Source organism: Triticum aestivum, chromosome 4A (assembly GCF_018294505.1).
Source record: "Triticum aestivum cultivar Chinese Spring chromosome 4A, IWGSC CS RefSeq v2.1, whole genome shotgun sequence".
Classification (NCBI taxonomy): Eukaryota; Viridiplantae; Streptophyta; class Magnoliopsida; order Poales; family Poaceae; genus Triticum; species Triticum aestivum.
Genome location: NC_057803.1, coordinates 559,430,136 through 559,445,935, shown reverse-complemented (window position 1 = coordinate 559,445,935; position 15,800 = coordinate 559,430,136). Strand labels below are relative to the sequence as shown.

General features: G+C 48.7%; 1 protein-coding gene across 1 annotated transcript; it reads left to right on the top strand.

The window, feature by feature from the left end:
* The first annotated feature begins 245 nt into the window (after window positions 1-245).
* On the top strand, window positions 246-5,426 carry LOC123086958 (WD repeat-containing protein PCN). Its single transcript, XM_044508827.1, has 11 exons — window positions 246-611; window positions 712-843; window positions 1,204-1,525; window positions 1,612-1,675; window positions 1,876-1,989; window positions 2,068-2,230; window positions 2,521-2,674; window positions 2,752-3,326; window positions 3,825-4,006; window positions 4,227-4,481; window positions 4,779-5,426. The coding sequence occupies exons 1-11, from the start codon at window positions 438-440 to the stop codon at window positions 5,065-5,067; spliced, it is 2,424 nt and encodes an 807-aa protein (XP_044364762.1). The 5' UTR covers window positions 246-437; the 3' UTR covers window positions 5,068-5,426.
* The last annotated feature ends 10,374 nt before the right edge of the window (window positions 5,427-15,800 follow it).

The window sequence follows — 15,800 nt, the reverse complement described above, 5'->3', positions numbered from 1 at the left end:
GGGAACACAGTTACTAGTAACTGAAAACATCATTTTGGATTGGTTCAGGCAAGACCGTTTTCGCACTTTTTTTTTTCTGAGAACAGCCCGGTTTACACTCGAAGGGTTTACAGCCCAAAACCACCACATCGTCGACATTTCAAGCCCACTAAACCCGTGCCGCCGCTCAAGAAGGCCCAGCTCGCCAGCCTCACCTCTCGTGGCCCTCACGCTTGCGTCCCGGCCAACCCTACTTGACCTCCTCGCCCCGCAAAACCCTAACGAGCGGCGAGCCGCCTCTCTCTGAGCATCATTCACCCTCGCCCCCCAATCCCGCCGCGCGCGCCCCCATCGCGGCCGCCCCCGAGCTCCCACCCCGGAACCTTCTAGAACGCGCGGATCGCCAGAGCAGCCAGCCAGCCGGCCGGCGCGCGGCCATCGCCGCCACCGACGCGCGCATGGAGAAGCTCCGCATCCACCACTGCGGCGGCCGCGCGGTCGCCTGGGCCCCCTCCCCCATCGTCGCCCTCGCCACCTCCCCCTGCGCCTCCCAGGTCGCCGCCGCGCGGGAGGACGGCTCCCTCGAGCTCTGGCTCGTCTCCCCCGGCTCGGTCGGGTGGCACAACCAGCTCGTACGCTCCCTCCCCCCCACACCCTCCTCGCCGCGCCGAGGTTTCTGCGAGCGACCCCGGGATTTCGCCGTGACCTGATTTTCGGTTTCTGTGGCCGCAGACTATACAGGGAGGCGCGGAGTCGAGGGTCACATCGCTTGTGTGGGTGCCAAATGGCGCAGGGGGCCGTCTGCTCTCTTCCAGCGTTGATGGGTCGGTGGCTGAATGGGATCTCTTCCACCTGCAGCAAAAGGTGCCGCACTTCGCGTGCTTGTGCTACATTTCACTTCCAATTCGAACGCACTCGTCATTTCACAAACATAGGGGGATAGGTTTCCAACTTGTTGACAGTCTGTAGCAATGACCTGAAGTTCGAGGTTTTGTGCATACCGCCCGTAAGCGTGTGATTGGGTTGTAGAATGCCTGGTCTTCTTACCATCTTGGTTGCAGAAAATGCAATGTGCTAGGAGTGTATATCCGACATAAGTACCATTGGATGGTTATACATCTGTTTTTATTTGAATGTACTTGTATACTTATAGCTTTGCTATCCTATTTAGTCATTGTGAGTTTGTGGATGTAATCATGATGGTTTTATTATTCTCTTTTGCAGACTGTCCTAGATACTGTTGGGGTACCGGTCTGGCAGATGGCCATGGAGCCTACGGATGATCAATTGATTTCTGGAAATAAAAGCTCAGGATGTGCTGTGAATGGCCATGCAAATCATAATGGATCCACCGACTCTGAATTAAGTTATGTTGATGATGGTCAGAGCTCCGATGATGAAGATGATTCTGCCAAGACAAGCTCTTCGTATCGTGTGAATGAATTTCCGCGTTTGGCTCTGGCATGTGACGATGGTTCTGTACGCTTGTATAATGTGCCTGAATCTGGCCCGCTGACCTACTATAGATCTCTTCCAAGAGTGAGCGGTATGTCCTGTATATCTTAAATCTCCCTGTTTTGGCAGTGATTTCAACTAGGGTGATTATTTATTTATGTGCGTGCTTACTTGCAGGACGAGTTTTGAGTGTAACATGGAGTAATAATGCCAAATTCATATTTTCGGGAAGCAGCGATGGGTATGTTAACATACCATTCCAGTGTAAATAGCTTTTTATGATGGATCATATGTGATTCTTCACGTGTATATAATTAGACTGTTGAGCATCTTTCTTTCTCTTATATAATTATTTCTCAGTTATAGGTTATCGCTTTTTTTTATGGGATGCAATCTCTATGGGTTCATTTTTGTGATATAGTCTTGTACTATGCTCTACAGATTAATCAGATGCTGGGATTCAACAATTTTCCATGAAAAGTATCGCATCACTGCTGGATTAGGGGGTGCTGGTAGTGGAAGTGAATTTTGTATATGGTCATTACTATTTCTAAGGTGAGACAACGCATTTTCTTATGTCCAATGTTCTTCTTCCTCTACTTGCTTGTGTTGATTATTGCTGTTGCTATGTAGGTGCGGAACCCTTGTTAGCGGAGATAGTTCTGGGAGCGTTCAATTTTGGGATAACCGCCATGGAACTCTTCTGCAAGCCCACACTTACCATAAAGGCGATGTTAATGCACTAGCAACTGTGCCTAGTCAGAACCGGGTATTTTCTGCAGGATCTGATGGGCAGGTTGGTAGCATTGCTGAAACAGATGTTAGGTGGATTAACTACACTTGCGAAAAATTATCTCTATGTGTGTTTTTGCCTTAAAAAACTTGAGAAGCTGTTTGTTATTGTTGAATGCAATACATGTTGGGACATTTTCTTAAATTACAGTTGTGCAGTAAATACATCATATAAATTGGAAGTAGACTTCTCAATTAAATGTGTTAATTCTGTTTTTTGCAATTCAAGAACCCTTGAGTCAAGCATGCTGTACCTGGTTTTCTTCGCTTTCTAACTGAACAGTTGATCTCTAGGTAATTTTGTACAAGGCATCAAAAAATGAGTTCAGTGCTCATAATGAGAAGGTGGCTGAAGAGCAAATGCACAAGTGGGTCTATGTGGGATATGTTAGGGCCCACTCTCATGATGTAAGGGCATTGACTATGGCCGTACCAATATGCAAAGAAGGTTTGTGTTGGTGCATATTGTAACCTGACCTCCAATTGTGTGTACACTGATTTATCTGTGTTCTTTTATGCTGTCAGATGCTGTACCAGAGGAAAAGGTGGTAAAGGTTCGCCGCAAGGATGAATTCAGTTACCGCAAGTGGGCACATCTGGGTGTACCGATGCTCATTTCTGGTGGGGATGACACCAAGCTGTTTGCTTATTCTGCACGGGAGTTTACTCTATATGCACCTCATAACTTCTGCCCTGCACCTCAACGTCCATTGATAAATTTAGCAAGAGATTGCACAGTTAACGGAGATTCTGTGATGCTTGTCCAGTCTGTCAACTGCTTGGACGTTCTACTTGTATCAGTTAAGAACAAACTGACTCCAAGTACATCATCCGGAGGAGATGCTACGATACGACAAGTTGTTCATCTTAAAAGCAAGGGGTCTAGAAAAATAATAGCAAGTGCTGTCTCTACCAATGGAATGCTATTTGCCTATTCGGATTGTGTAAAGCCCTGCCTTTTCGCACTAAGACACAAGGGCGGAAAAAAGTTCTCGCTAGACAAAATAGAGTTGCCAAAGGGAATACCATGCTCTCAGAGCATGATGTTCACTGATGATTCATCCAGTCTGGTTCTATCTTGCAATGATGGGAAAATTTATGTAAGTTTTCTTTGATCTGACCCGTAGGAGAACGATTAGCAGATGATCTCCATTATCTGTGCATTGTAACTGCTTAATTTATGTTGTTGTGGCTGCCATGAGCCTAAAGCTATTCATCTCATAGCTTATTGGAAACAATTCTAGTAGATTACAATATGCAGTTAAAATAGTCCATTTGAAGTTTTGTACATCCAGTATAGTACTATAAGATGTTGAACCTAGTAGTAGCACGTCTAACTAATCTGAATGTACAAATTGATATGGGTCCACTTCTGTCTTTTTGGGCCTTTTTACTCGTACCTTTACTAGTGTTGAATTGAGCATGAATGGTCAAATCACAAGGTTTAGAACAGGGATGTGATTTCTATCCCCAATGATTTGACTTATTTCTTGTACGGTGAAATACATCTTGATGATTGAGCCCATGGTGATGTTTTTTTTGTCTTCTCATTCTTCTGTTATTTTGTTTCTGAACTTCATCTCTACTGCACAAATCAGGTTGTGGATATTGCGTCAAGAAAAATTTCAAATATATTTCGCCCTACAAGAAAGATAGATGGAACAAAAACTTCTTCCAAAGAACCACCTGTCACAAAAATGTTTGTGAGTGCTGATGGGCAGTGGGTGGCTGCAGCTAACTGCTTTGGGGATGTCTACATATTTAACCTTGAGGTCCAGAGGTATGCTTCATATCAGTCGATTGTGTGTGACCCTCTGAATGTGCTTTCATGCCTAGTAAGATACTAATAATTTGCTAATGTACGGAGTACAATGTAATCTTGCCATTCACAAATTCTGTTTTGCAGTCCTTTAGCATGTGACTTGGCAGACCATTAGTTTCATGATTATGCATTGGAAGGCATGCTTTTGTACCATATCTAAACCTTCTATTATCTGCAGGCAACACTGGTTCATACCGAGAATGAATGGTGGCTCGGTTACATCTGGTGGCTTTTGTCCCAAGAACAATGCCCTTGTTATAACTACATCTAAAAATGAGGTTTATGTATTTGATGTGGAAGCAAAAGAACTGGGCGAATGGTCTAAGCGTCATACACATGAATTACCCACAAGATTCCAAGACTTCCCTGGAGAGGTCATTGGCCTCTCATTTCATAAAATGAGCCCATTTTCAGTCATGATATACAGTGCCAGGTAATAACCTTCTAATGCTTAGTGTTTTCCTAGTTAGTGTCGTCTATTGCTGACCTGTTTTTGGCTAGTTCATTTATGCTGCTGGTGTTTTAATGTTCTGAGCCCTGTGCGTTAACACATTCTTGGTGCTGATTTAATACATGTTTCATGAAGTGCTGATTTGTTTACTTGGCATTTGCGAGGAAATCTGATTATATGGGAATTCATAGTCTCTGCTAGCTTTTTTTTGCCTTGTTACTAGAAGGCTGACAATGATTAACATGACGCTGAACGCATAAATGTTTCTTTCTTTTCCAGGGCAATGTGCGTTATTGATTTTGGATTGCCAGTTGTTCAGGATGTCCAATTGTCAACATCAGAAAAGACAGACTCACAAAAGGCTGCGAAAACAAAGGTTAAGCGGAAGCATCGTGACGAAGATTTGAAACAAGAGAAAAGGAGTAACTTCACCTTCTTTGCATTTAAAGATCCGGTGCTGTTTGCTGGCCACCTACTGGACAGTTCAATTCTGGTAGTAGAGAAGCAATGGATGGATGTCGTCCAAGGATTCGGCCCACCGGTCCACAGACACATATACGGGACATGATCCATCCATCCATAGTAGCTTTTGAACTTGTGGCCCTCGTAACAGGCAGGCAGCCCATTCTTTTTCATCACCGCCGTGAAATGTTTCCAACCCCAAGCAAGTTGTCTGGCATGACACTCCCAAGATGTAGCAGCACATAATGTCTGCTATTATCATCTGGCGCGATAGCAGTCTGGGTCAATTTCTCTTTGGTGGCTTTTCTTTCTTGAGTAGCCTCGTTGTATTCTTTTTCTTCACTGAAGTATGTTAGTGGACCCTTCACAGCGCCAGTTTTGTCGTACCGTGTCAAAATGCGCAAATTTTGTCATATGTAAACAATGTATCATCTACTGTTATGTCAACATATCTCGTTTGTGCGAGCCTTTGTGCTGTGTGTACGTGAGCAAATGATAGAACATGAAGGATGAAACTCGTATAATACAATCGTCGGCTGACAAATATTTTGTATTTTTAGCTAATCATTCATCAAAAAACATGATAAATCATTGAATCCCAGCCGATTGGACCTAAAAATTATTAGTTGAGTTTTTTTGTTGACGATCAATCCTTCTTTTTTCATTCACAGGTCACATGTTTTTTATCTCAATATCTAAGTAATACCCTCTTCGTCCGGAAATACTTATCACCAAAATGAATAAAAGAGGATGTATCTAGACATATTTTAGTTATAGATACACCTTTCCTTATCCATTTTGATGACATGTAATTTCGGATGGAGAGATTATGATTGAACCGCGTATGAAAATGTGCGATTAAATGTTGATAATCTGATGAAAAAAATTAAAAACAAATACTAGAAAAAGTAAAAACCTTCCAATTTTTTGTGTGGCAGATAAATTGATGCATGAGGTTCGCTCCAGTTTTTAACTCATTTGGACATTTGAGTAGCTCTCGGCAAAAAAAATAAAGTTGAGGTCTGTAAAAAAGTTTACTGTTCGCGCACAGTTGTGACCTGATTTGTCTTTTTTGTTGAGAGTTGCTCAAATCTTCAAATGAGTTGAAAATTAGAGCGGACCTCACCCATCAATTTATCCACCACACGATTTTTTTGGATTTTTTAAATTTTTCTAGTATTTGTTTTGATTTTCTTTCATACCGGGTGCAAATGAGCCTGGGCACAGAAACACTGCATTCATGAAATATGGTGTTGGATTAAATGATGTAAGGCCAGCACAATCCCAAACGGACATCCGTTCTGTTCGAATTATGTCCGTTTGGGATGGGCAAAAGGGCGGCATCCAGCCTTTTCTACATTTGTGTTGGCCGTGCATCCAACCGGCGGTCCGGCCGATTGGAGTTTTTGCTGAGGGAGTGATTTTTTTTTTGAAATTTTAACACTAGTTCATGCCAGCGGCCATAGTTCGTGCTGGCTAGATCGCCAGTGGCGGACACACATGCCAGTCTACAAAATGATCAACCCCCAAGTGTTTACGCCGTTAGCAAAGCAAGCGGCTGACACACTTGCCAGCCTACAAAATGATCAGCCCTCGTAGTTTTCACGCCGGCAATGAAGCCAGTGGTCGGCACACTTGTCAGCCTACAAAAAATGGCCATAGTTCATGTCTCGAAGCCTCCCTAGTTCATGCCGTCTTGGTAGAACATGTCCTTTTGCCTTTTCTGGAACCAACTTCTTCTCTTCAAAGACATGTTGGTCAAGTCCACGGTCATGATGGCTAGCCCACCTCTTTTGCTTTGGTGTTAGCATTGGTGGCCTCGATCATGAGCTTCTTTGTTTGGGTGGCGTCCTTCATATCGGGCTTCCTCCTCTTGACGGCCTCTTCCATGTCGAGCTTTTTTGTTTGGAGCTCCATGTATATCCTCAGTTGCTCCTCCTTTTCTTGGCGCTTCCTCTCCTCCCTTACTTCCTTTTGGGTCATCATGCCTTGCAAAGTTTCTTGTAAGGCGGAAGAGGCCGCATCACGCTTCTCATCCACCTTCGAGTTGGTCTTGCCCCTCAGCCTCTTAACTCCATCTCCATCCCCAGCCACGGCCGCCGGCCCTCCATTCTTCTTCCGAGCCACATATAGATCTTTGAACTTGGGGCAATCTTTGATGAGCTTCCAACAATGGGTGATGGTGAATGGCTTCTTGGAATGTCGAGCGTTGGAGGCTTCCAAAGTTTGGAATGCCTACATAATCAAAGCGAAGGTCATAAAGTAATACTGCGACACATAATGCAAGAAAAATGCACCAAACATGAGCATGGCATAGGAACGAAGAGAATAAATTCATACCAAATCGCCCACGCCTAGGGCACTCATGGGACGGGCTTCAACGCTCTCAAGTGCGGCACAAAACTTGTCGCATTCTTGTTGAATAAACCCCCATATCTTTTGGATTGAGTTGATGCCACGGGTGCTCGCAAACTTCTAGGGCCGAAACTTCCTACGTTCATGAAAGGTTGTATGACCTCTTTCCCAAAATACGACACCTTTTTGCTCGGCCCCAGTCTTGGGAACTTGCCCGATCTCCTTCCAACTCCCGCAAATCAACGTGTCCTCATCTTTGGTGTACGATACCATGCGAATGCTTTGCTTTCTCCTTTGTGCATTCGCTCTTTGGGTGAGCTCATCGATAAACAAAGGCTCCTCCTCAATGCTGACACCCTCTTCTTCCTCTTCGCAGTAGATGTCTTCATGCCATGAGTTGCCATGGTTGCCACCTCTTCTTCTTTGTGGCCACCAAAGTGTTCGACACCATCTTGGCTTTGGGTCTCGTCGGGATCAAAGCCTTGGCCTTGGCTGTCGGAGTGGAAGGCTTGGCCAGGACCATCGTAGATGATGTTCTCCATGAATTCATTGAAGTCAGGGACGTCGGCCATCGGCATCGGGTTGTGCGTTCCGTCGAATAGGTTGCGGGCGTCAAGAAGGGAGGGGCACCCACCAAGGAGAGAAAGGTCCTCCTTGGGGCGCCGACCAAGGGGGAGGAGTCTAGTCCAATTCGCCCCCCCCCACACACAAGGGGGACACCACTTCCTATTGGGCAATGGTGGCCCAATACTCCTTCCACCACTTGGCCTTTTAAGGCCCGTTGATATTAAATTAAATATAAAAGCCTCCAAACAATCACTAGGGCCTTTTATTATTATTTTAACATAACTGGAAACATTTTCCACCTATATATTATTTATCGGTAATACCTGATATTGTCCGATAATCTCTGAAACCCTTCCAGTGACCGAGAAACGCTTCCGGTTCCTCTCGAAACTATTCCAAATATCAATGAAACAATTCCACAAATAAATCCTCGATACTCTTGTCCTACAAACACTCAACAGATCGTAATTACCTTAAGATCATGATCCCATAGGTTCGGTGAATCATGGACATGAACGAAACCCCTTCTTTCAATGACCGATAGCGGAACCGTGGACGTTCATATCGATCCCTATGATTACACGAATGACATTAGAGTGAACCTTTGGTTATCATGTGATATTACCTTTGCTTCGCGATACTTTACAAAACCCGAGGTGTGTCGGTATCCTCCTGAGTCGTGCATATGCTCACTATATCGTCATTCTTGCTACTGGTTTTGTTCTTCTTTCTCGTTGAAGTGTTCTAGCATTCCCGTGATATAGTCACCTGTGTCTGGCTAGACGATGATTGATGTCGTCACACCGAGAGGGCCCTAAGAATATCTCTCCATCGTTGGAGAAGAAAATCTCACTCTCGAGCTATCTAGTCCCTTGTCAAACTTTTCGATGAACCTGTAAGTTGTCATTATGATCATTGTGTTACATATGATGCTTGAGCAACCCCAAAGTTCACTATACGGTAGGAAGTGACTACGATACTCTCATGGTCTGAGGAACTAAAAACACATTTCTAACACTCCTTGTTATAACAACTACTTTCAGGCGATATTATCTCAAAGTATAACAAACAAGTTTGGGGCGATTTAATATGACCGTTCTTCTAACTTCATCCTCTAAATGTTTGTTTTAGAACTATCGTTACACTTAATGACATCCTCAGATCTGGAAAACATGATCACCAACAACACTAAAGCCAATCTTAGAGGCAAGAATAGGAACCTATACTTTATCGTTTATCATTTCAGACGTGCATATGAGTTTTCCACTAAATCACATATTTCAGGATCATAACAGTTATAACATGAAATATAAACTCTTTAATTATGAAAATGAAAATACAATAATATGATATTATTGCGTCGAGGGCATATTTCCAACACTTAGCTCGTACCGTCCCTATCCCTGGCAGTAGGATATAGAAGGCTACCACTACGGAGCTAGGGCTGGGCCAACACGTGCCCTGGCCTGCCCAACCATGCATTTTTTTGTAAGGTACACATACTATTGGGCATTTCCTATTCGGCGCCCGTTGTGCCCGTTAATGTGTAAACCGCAAACCGGTGCACAGACCCTTCGCACTGGGCCGACCGTTTTAGTTTTCTTCTTTTTTTCCATTAAAAAACGCGCAACGTGGCTCGAACCCGTGATCACTTGCTCTTGAGAAACGACATTAGCCATGGGGGACACCACACCTCTTGTGTTCACTTGCTTCCTTTTTCTTCTTTCTTTTGTCTTTTTATTTGCCTCTCCTTTTTTTCCCTAAATTCATGAACTTTTTTCAAAATTTGTTAACTATTTTTAAGACCGATGAACTTTTTTTCAAATTGATGATCTTTTTTCAAATTTTATGAACTTTTTTCGATATGATAAACTCATTTTTTTTCAAATTCGATGATTCTTTTGGAAAATTGATTACCTTTTCAAATTCAATTATATTTTTGTCAAATTTGTGATCTTTTTTTTCAAAATTTATGAACTTTTTTCAAAATTTGATGGATTTTTAAAAAATCGATGAACTTTTTTCAATTTTGTGCGTTTTTCATATTCATGAACTTTTTTTAGTTTCTATTCAAATCCGTGAACTTATTTGAATTCATTTTTTTTATGATTTTTGTTAATGATTGTTTTGGGCTTTTGAAGAAATCAATGGTTGACCGGTCAACTGGTCAATCATCGACCTTTCAACCATTGACCGGAAGCGAATGAGCTGCGCGCCTGCCGAGCGATGGCATCTCTTGTTATTGGGCCATCCTGTATATGTTGGCGCGTGGGCGCCAGAACTCTTGTTCTTGAGTAGCCCCGCTGTATTCTTTTTGTTCACTAAAGTATGTTAGTGTAGCTTTCACAGCGCCTGTTTTGCCATACCGTTTTCAAAATGCACAAATTTTGTCATATGTAAACAATGTATCATTAGGGCATCTCCGACGCCGACCCGTAAACCTCCCGCAACCATCTGGATCGCGCTGTCTGGACCGCGAAAGCCATCCAACGCCGACCTGTATCCGTGGAGCGGTTCGGACGCAATTTTTTTCGCAAACCGGAGACAACCGTGGGGAAGGTTTGCGGGAGTCCGGACACGCGAAATGTCGCTCTCCGCCCCCTGCCCACCCAAAAGGAAGGCCGAGCCCGCGCTATTGTAGCACCCCACACTGTTTCCGCGCCAAAATCCCCCACTCTCTTCTTCCACTCCCGCCGCTCTCCGCCCAATTCCCGCTCTTTTCTCCCACCCTCTCCTTCCCTCCGCCGCCAACGCATGGAACCGTCGGAGAACCTGTTAGAGATGAAGGCGGCGAAGGTGCCGGAGGATCCAAGCATCACGCTCAGCCGGAAGATCAGCTCGGAGACGCGGCAAAATCGCCATGTCAAAGCGAAGGCCGCAAAGGAGGAGAAGATGAGGAAGCATCTGGCCGCCGATGGGCCTGGTGGTGGCGATGGGCGTGGTGGACGGGGCAGGAGGCGAGGCAGTGGCGGACACCGGTAGAAGGGCGCGGTCACAGTACAGACGACGCGTGCCCTGAGCCTTACAAGCCTCCGTACTACTACGCCGCCAAGCAGATGGGTGCAAGCCCCGCCAATACGATTCCTTACATCATCAATGTTAACACGACGCCGCTCTTCTCGAGTATTCTTCACCATCGCTCGTCTAGGCGAGGACGGCGGGCGGAGAGCACATGGGTGCCCGCGCGCTGTTTGCTGCAATGCCGAGAGCAGGGGAGCCAACGTACGGCACAGACAGGTAGATGCTTGGTATCATCTACGAAGGAGGCGAGGGAGGTGGAGGGGGCTATGAGGACGGGCAAGTGGAAGACTCGGATCCCACCCAGTCCAACAACTACCAGCAGCAACAGTCCTACACCCAGACGGCCACGCAACAGTCCCACACCCAGACCGACGATGGCACACAGCAACAACAACATTGGGCCGCTGGAGAGCAGCATCCAAAGGAGGAGGAGGAGTAGGATGGCGACGGCGATGATCCGGATGATACAGCCAGCGATCCGAAGAAGGGCAGAGGAGAAAGCTTCAACATGTGGGAGGACGAGCTGCTGTGTGACGCATGGTTGGCCAATAGCCTCCTGTCCATGGCACGGAGCAAAAGGGATCAACCTTTTGGAGGAACATTCCCATATGGTTCCATGAGCACAAGCATTTCGCTCTACTCCAACGCATTGATCCGCAACCGTGAGTGGAAGCCCCTCAACCATCGATGGTACACCATCCAAGAGGTCATCTTCAAGTATTGCAGGCACTTGAAGCATCTCATCGCACGGTGGCCTAGTGGTGCACAAATCATCGAGTAAGTAAGTTGATCACTAGCCGGATAGACTCTGGTTTTGTTGATCACTGGCCGAATATGCTTTAGTTTTGTTGATCACTAGCCGAAGATGCCCTAGTTTTGTTGATCACTAGCCGGAGATGCTCTAGTTTTGTTGCTCACTAGACGGATATGCATTGTTTCACTTTTGTAGCCTACTCGTGCTTGTGTGGTGTACAAGAAGTTGAAGAAGAAGTCCTTCACCGTCATGCATTGTTGGTTGAAGTTGAACGGACATCCGAAGTGGAACCTTTTCATTGCCAAGACTGCGGCCCAGGGCAAAAAGGAAGAAATCGGTGACCCTAACGACCCATCCCAAGAACCACCGAAGAAGGTAAGAAGAAATCTACGGGGCAAGAAGTGAGAGGAGGAGAGGGCAAAGCGAGAAGGTGCGGTGGCCAAGATGACAGAGAGGTTCGAGGAGATCTTGGCGAAGAAGCGAGAAGGTGAAGATCTCCGCCAATGCGGAGGACACCAAGATGTTGACCTTGAATATCGACTCTTCGGATGCCGATGCAAGAATTATCATGCAATCCGTCCACTACCAGATGCTGGAGCGGCAGAAAGATCAGCTGGCGGTGGCGTAAGATGAGGATGTGGCGTAGGCAGAGGCTGCCTATGCGGTGGCGACCGCACCTCCTTGATCGGGAAGCTTCTTGCTGGGATGGCCGGTCGAGGAGGGCAGAAATGCACAGACTGCCGGACTGATGTTATTTTGGATTCGGGCATATAAAAACTAAGCATATTTGCCTCCTTGTATCTGATCCGGCGCGTTGTGTGGATCAACATAGATTTGAATTTGAATTTGTTGATGGACAAACGCGGCGACAGTTGGATGACGTCCTCCCGCATCCGTGTTTGCGGATTGGTCCCCCCTATCCGTGGATGGATGCGGGAGGTTTTTTCGGGTTGCCATTGAAGATGCCCTTAGTACTGTTATGTCAATATATCTCATTTGTCTATGAGTTTGTGTTGTGTGTACGCGAGCAAACCATAGAACATCAAGGATGGAACCCATATAATACGATCTTTGGTGGCAAATATTTTGTATTTTTAGTTCATCATTCATCAAAATCATGATAAATCAACGGTTGACTGGTCAATTGGTCAATCGTTGACCTATCAACCATTGACCGAAAATGAACGAGTTGCGCGCCTGTCGAGCGAAGGAGTCGCTCGCTATTGGGCCGGCCCGTATATACTTGCGCATGGATGTTGGAACCCCTAATTGGCGCCTAAGGCGCTAACTAGAAACTCCTCTATTGGGCCATGGCCCATGGAATAGCAACCTAGTAATTATTTTCTTGGGCTAGGCCCTGCCGGCCCGCCCACAATTTGAATGAAGCTCTACCACCGACCACCAGCTGTTGTGGTAGAGCTCCGCCACGAGCACACGTTGTTTGGACGTCGACCAAACCTCACTGTCCGAGGTGTCGACTTATGTGATAAAACTTTTTCGCCTATTTGACTGGCGGTACCAAAACGGGCCAGAGAAAAAAACTTTGTAAAGCGATAAAATCACGCTAAATATTGACCAAAAGCCAAAAAGAAAAAAACAGTGATTTTGGCCGTAGCGGGGGATGGGTGACCTGTAGCAGTCTGTCGGGTGATCGTTTCGGTATTCCAACAACAAAACTTTGTAAACTTGGACCCTATGGTGCTACTACAGTGCTGCGATTCACCAAAACTAGAAGGACAAGCAGGAAACGCCCCGCTCCCCGCTGCCCGCTTCGAGCTCCGCCGGTGGCCACTCCGGCCCCGGCGTCCATAGCCCCCGCGTCATGTCGTCCCGCGACGCCCGTCGCCATGACCTCGCCGTTGCCCACCTTCGGCCAGAGCCAGACCCGCGAGCGCCGTTGGTTGGATGGGAGCCCCTTTCCGTCGCCCAGCCCGCTCCGCCCCACCCTTCCTACGCCCTGGTGCTCGCCTCCCCGCCGCCCGCCATCCCTCGCCCTGGCCCCCGCTTCGAGATCCACCGTGTCCCTTCGGTGGAGGAGTCGGCCCCTGATGAGGAAGGTGGCGCGTGGACCGCTGTCCGCAGCCGCGAGGCACGCCGCTCTGACCATCGCTCTTCGCCTCGCCCTCGGCATCGTCGCCGCGACCATGAGGCATCTCCTCGGCGCGCCGACGAGTGCCCACGCTGCTTGGCTCGTCCATGGCACCCCAGGTCCGAGTGCCACCGCGATATCTTCTGCAGGCGCTGTCGTTTCTTTGGCCATGTCGCTCGGTTCTGCACCATCCCGCTCCCCCGCCGGTCGTCTGGCTCCCCGCCGCCAAAGCGCCTGTGCCCCCGCTCTCCCGGGTCCTCCGAGGCGAATGTTGCTGGACTGAACGACCCTCTGTCCTCCGAGGCCGCGTCCGCGCCCTGCTCGCCAGTGCTGTCGGCCGGGACCTCTCGGCCCCCCTCCTCCCGCGGCGTGCTGGTTCCCGCATCTATGTCGCCATCCCCGCCCCCCATCGGGCTCCAGCTCCTCTGTGGCAGCCGTATCCCCCCTCTTCGGACACCCTTCGCTCCGCCCTGCCAGGGCGGTTTGCTACCTTCCTTGGTCTGCGGCGATGGAGACCGCCGAGGACGAGCTCCAGTCCCTAGCTCTGCTAGCTGAGCCCACCGGCAACCGCAGGGGCATGTCCCCCGGCGAGATTTTCGAGGCTCTCCGGGCGCATTTTGACCTTCCGCCGGACGAGTTCTCCGTCCACCGCCACCATCCCAAAGACTTCCTCATTCGCTTCCGTTCTTGCGAGTCCCGCGCGCATTACGGCCATGAGCCTGCACTCCCCGCGCTTCCGGCTGTGCTTCACCCCCTGGAGTCCCATTGCCGGCGGCGAGCCTATCACCATGCGCATGCGCGTCCTCATCGAGATGTGCGGCATCCCGGATCACGCATGGGACCGCGCCTCCATCGACATCCTGCTGGCCCCCTTCTGCCTCATCGAGGACCTCGCCCCGGAAACGCGCTTCGGCCGCGACATGTCCGTGTTCCGCCTCTCTGCATGGATGGCAAACCCCGCCGGCATTCCCCATTCCTCTGAGCTACTCTTGCCGCCGCAGGTTGGCTTTGAGCTGGATGCCGACCCGGACCGCGTGTCGCGCTTCGCGTGCTCCCTTGTCTGGTTCCCGGTGTCGATCCACGTCTCGAAGACCCATGACTACCGCCTTCCGTCCCCGTCGCCGCCTCCTCCTCCTGTTGGGACCAATGGTGATGACCCTATTTCGTCGCCTGTCCCCGGCCCCTGGGCCTCGACGGCATGAGTTCCCCCCTCGACGCTCCCCCGGTGCCTCGCGATGCTCTGGCCATGGCGGTGCCCCTGTCCCTCCGGTCGTCGGCCGCCTCCCCACCGTGGCTGACAACGGGTAATGGGCCCGCACCCAGATGTCTCCTCGCTCGCGCCTCGGATCCCTACCTCCAGGAGGTTGGGCCCCGCATCGCTTTTGGATAAAGCATGCGCTCCTTCGTCAGCACCTGCGGCTGCTCCTGTTGTCCTGACCAGCACCACCATTCAAATTCCCCTGCTGACCGGTCTTCCCACCAGCTCGCACGAACCGTAGTGGGTTCCACCCTCCCTAGGCTCGACTCCTGGCGCTTCTACTCTGGCCGGGGGGACTCCAGAATCTTCCCTGTCTCCGGCCCGGTCCTTGATTGGCGCGGACACCCCTCAGCCTACTTTGTCACCTTCCCCAGCTCCCCCCTTGGACCCGCTTTTGGTTGGCGCTGTCCCTGAACCCACCCCCACTGCTCCGCTCCTGCTTGGGGATTCCCGCGCTAATAGTGGCATCACCACTCCGCGGCTAACCAGCCCTGAGCCGTTGGCGGTTCCCAATGTCGACAGGACCGACGAAGGCGTTGATCCCTAGGAAGATCTCCCGCCCATGGCTGATTTTGTGGGCCATGGGGCCAATGCGGTGCCACCCCTCCCCCCCACTGGAACTGGTCGCGTCGCCAGCTCCCCTGGCCGCTTCTGTGGGCCCCGAGGACCAGGTGGCGCCCCCAACCACTGCATGGCCAGGTCCAATCTGTAACACCCCGGATATAACTTTTCCTATTTGTACTCCAACTCTTGCCGTTTCCGGCGTTAAGTTATTTTATTTTCTCGGGTTCGGGT

Excerpts from the sequence above, each read along its gene's own strand:
- LOC123086958 (XM_044508827.1), top strand. The coding sequence starts at position 438 with ATGGAGAAGCTCCGCATCCACCACTGCGGCGGCCGCGCGGTCGCCTGG. Across the intron at positions 2,675-2,751 it reads CGTACCAATATGCAAAGAAG|ATGCTGTACCAGAGGAAAAG; the intron begins GTTTGTGTTGGT and ends TTATGCTGTCAG. Across the intron at positions 4,007-4,226 it reads TTTAACCTTGAGGTCCAGAG|GCAACACTGGTTCATACCGA; the intron begins GTATGCTTCATA and ends TATTATCTGCAG.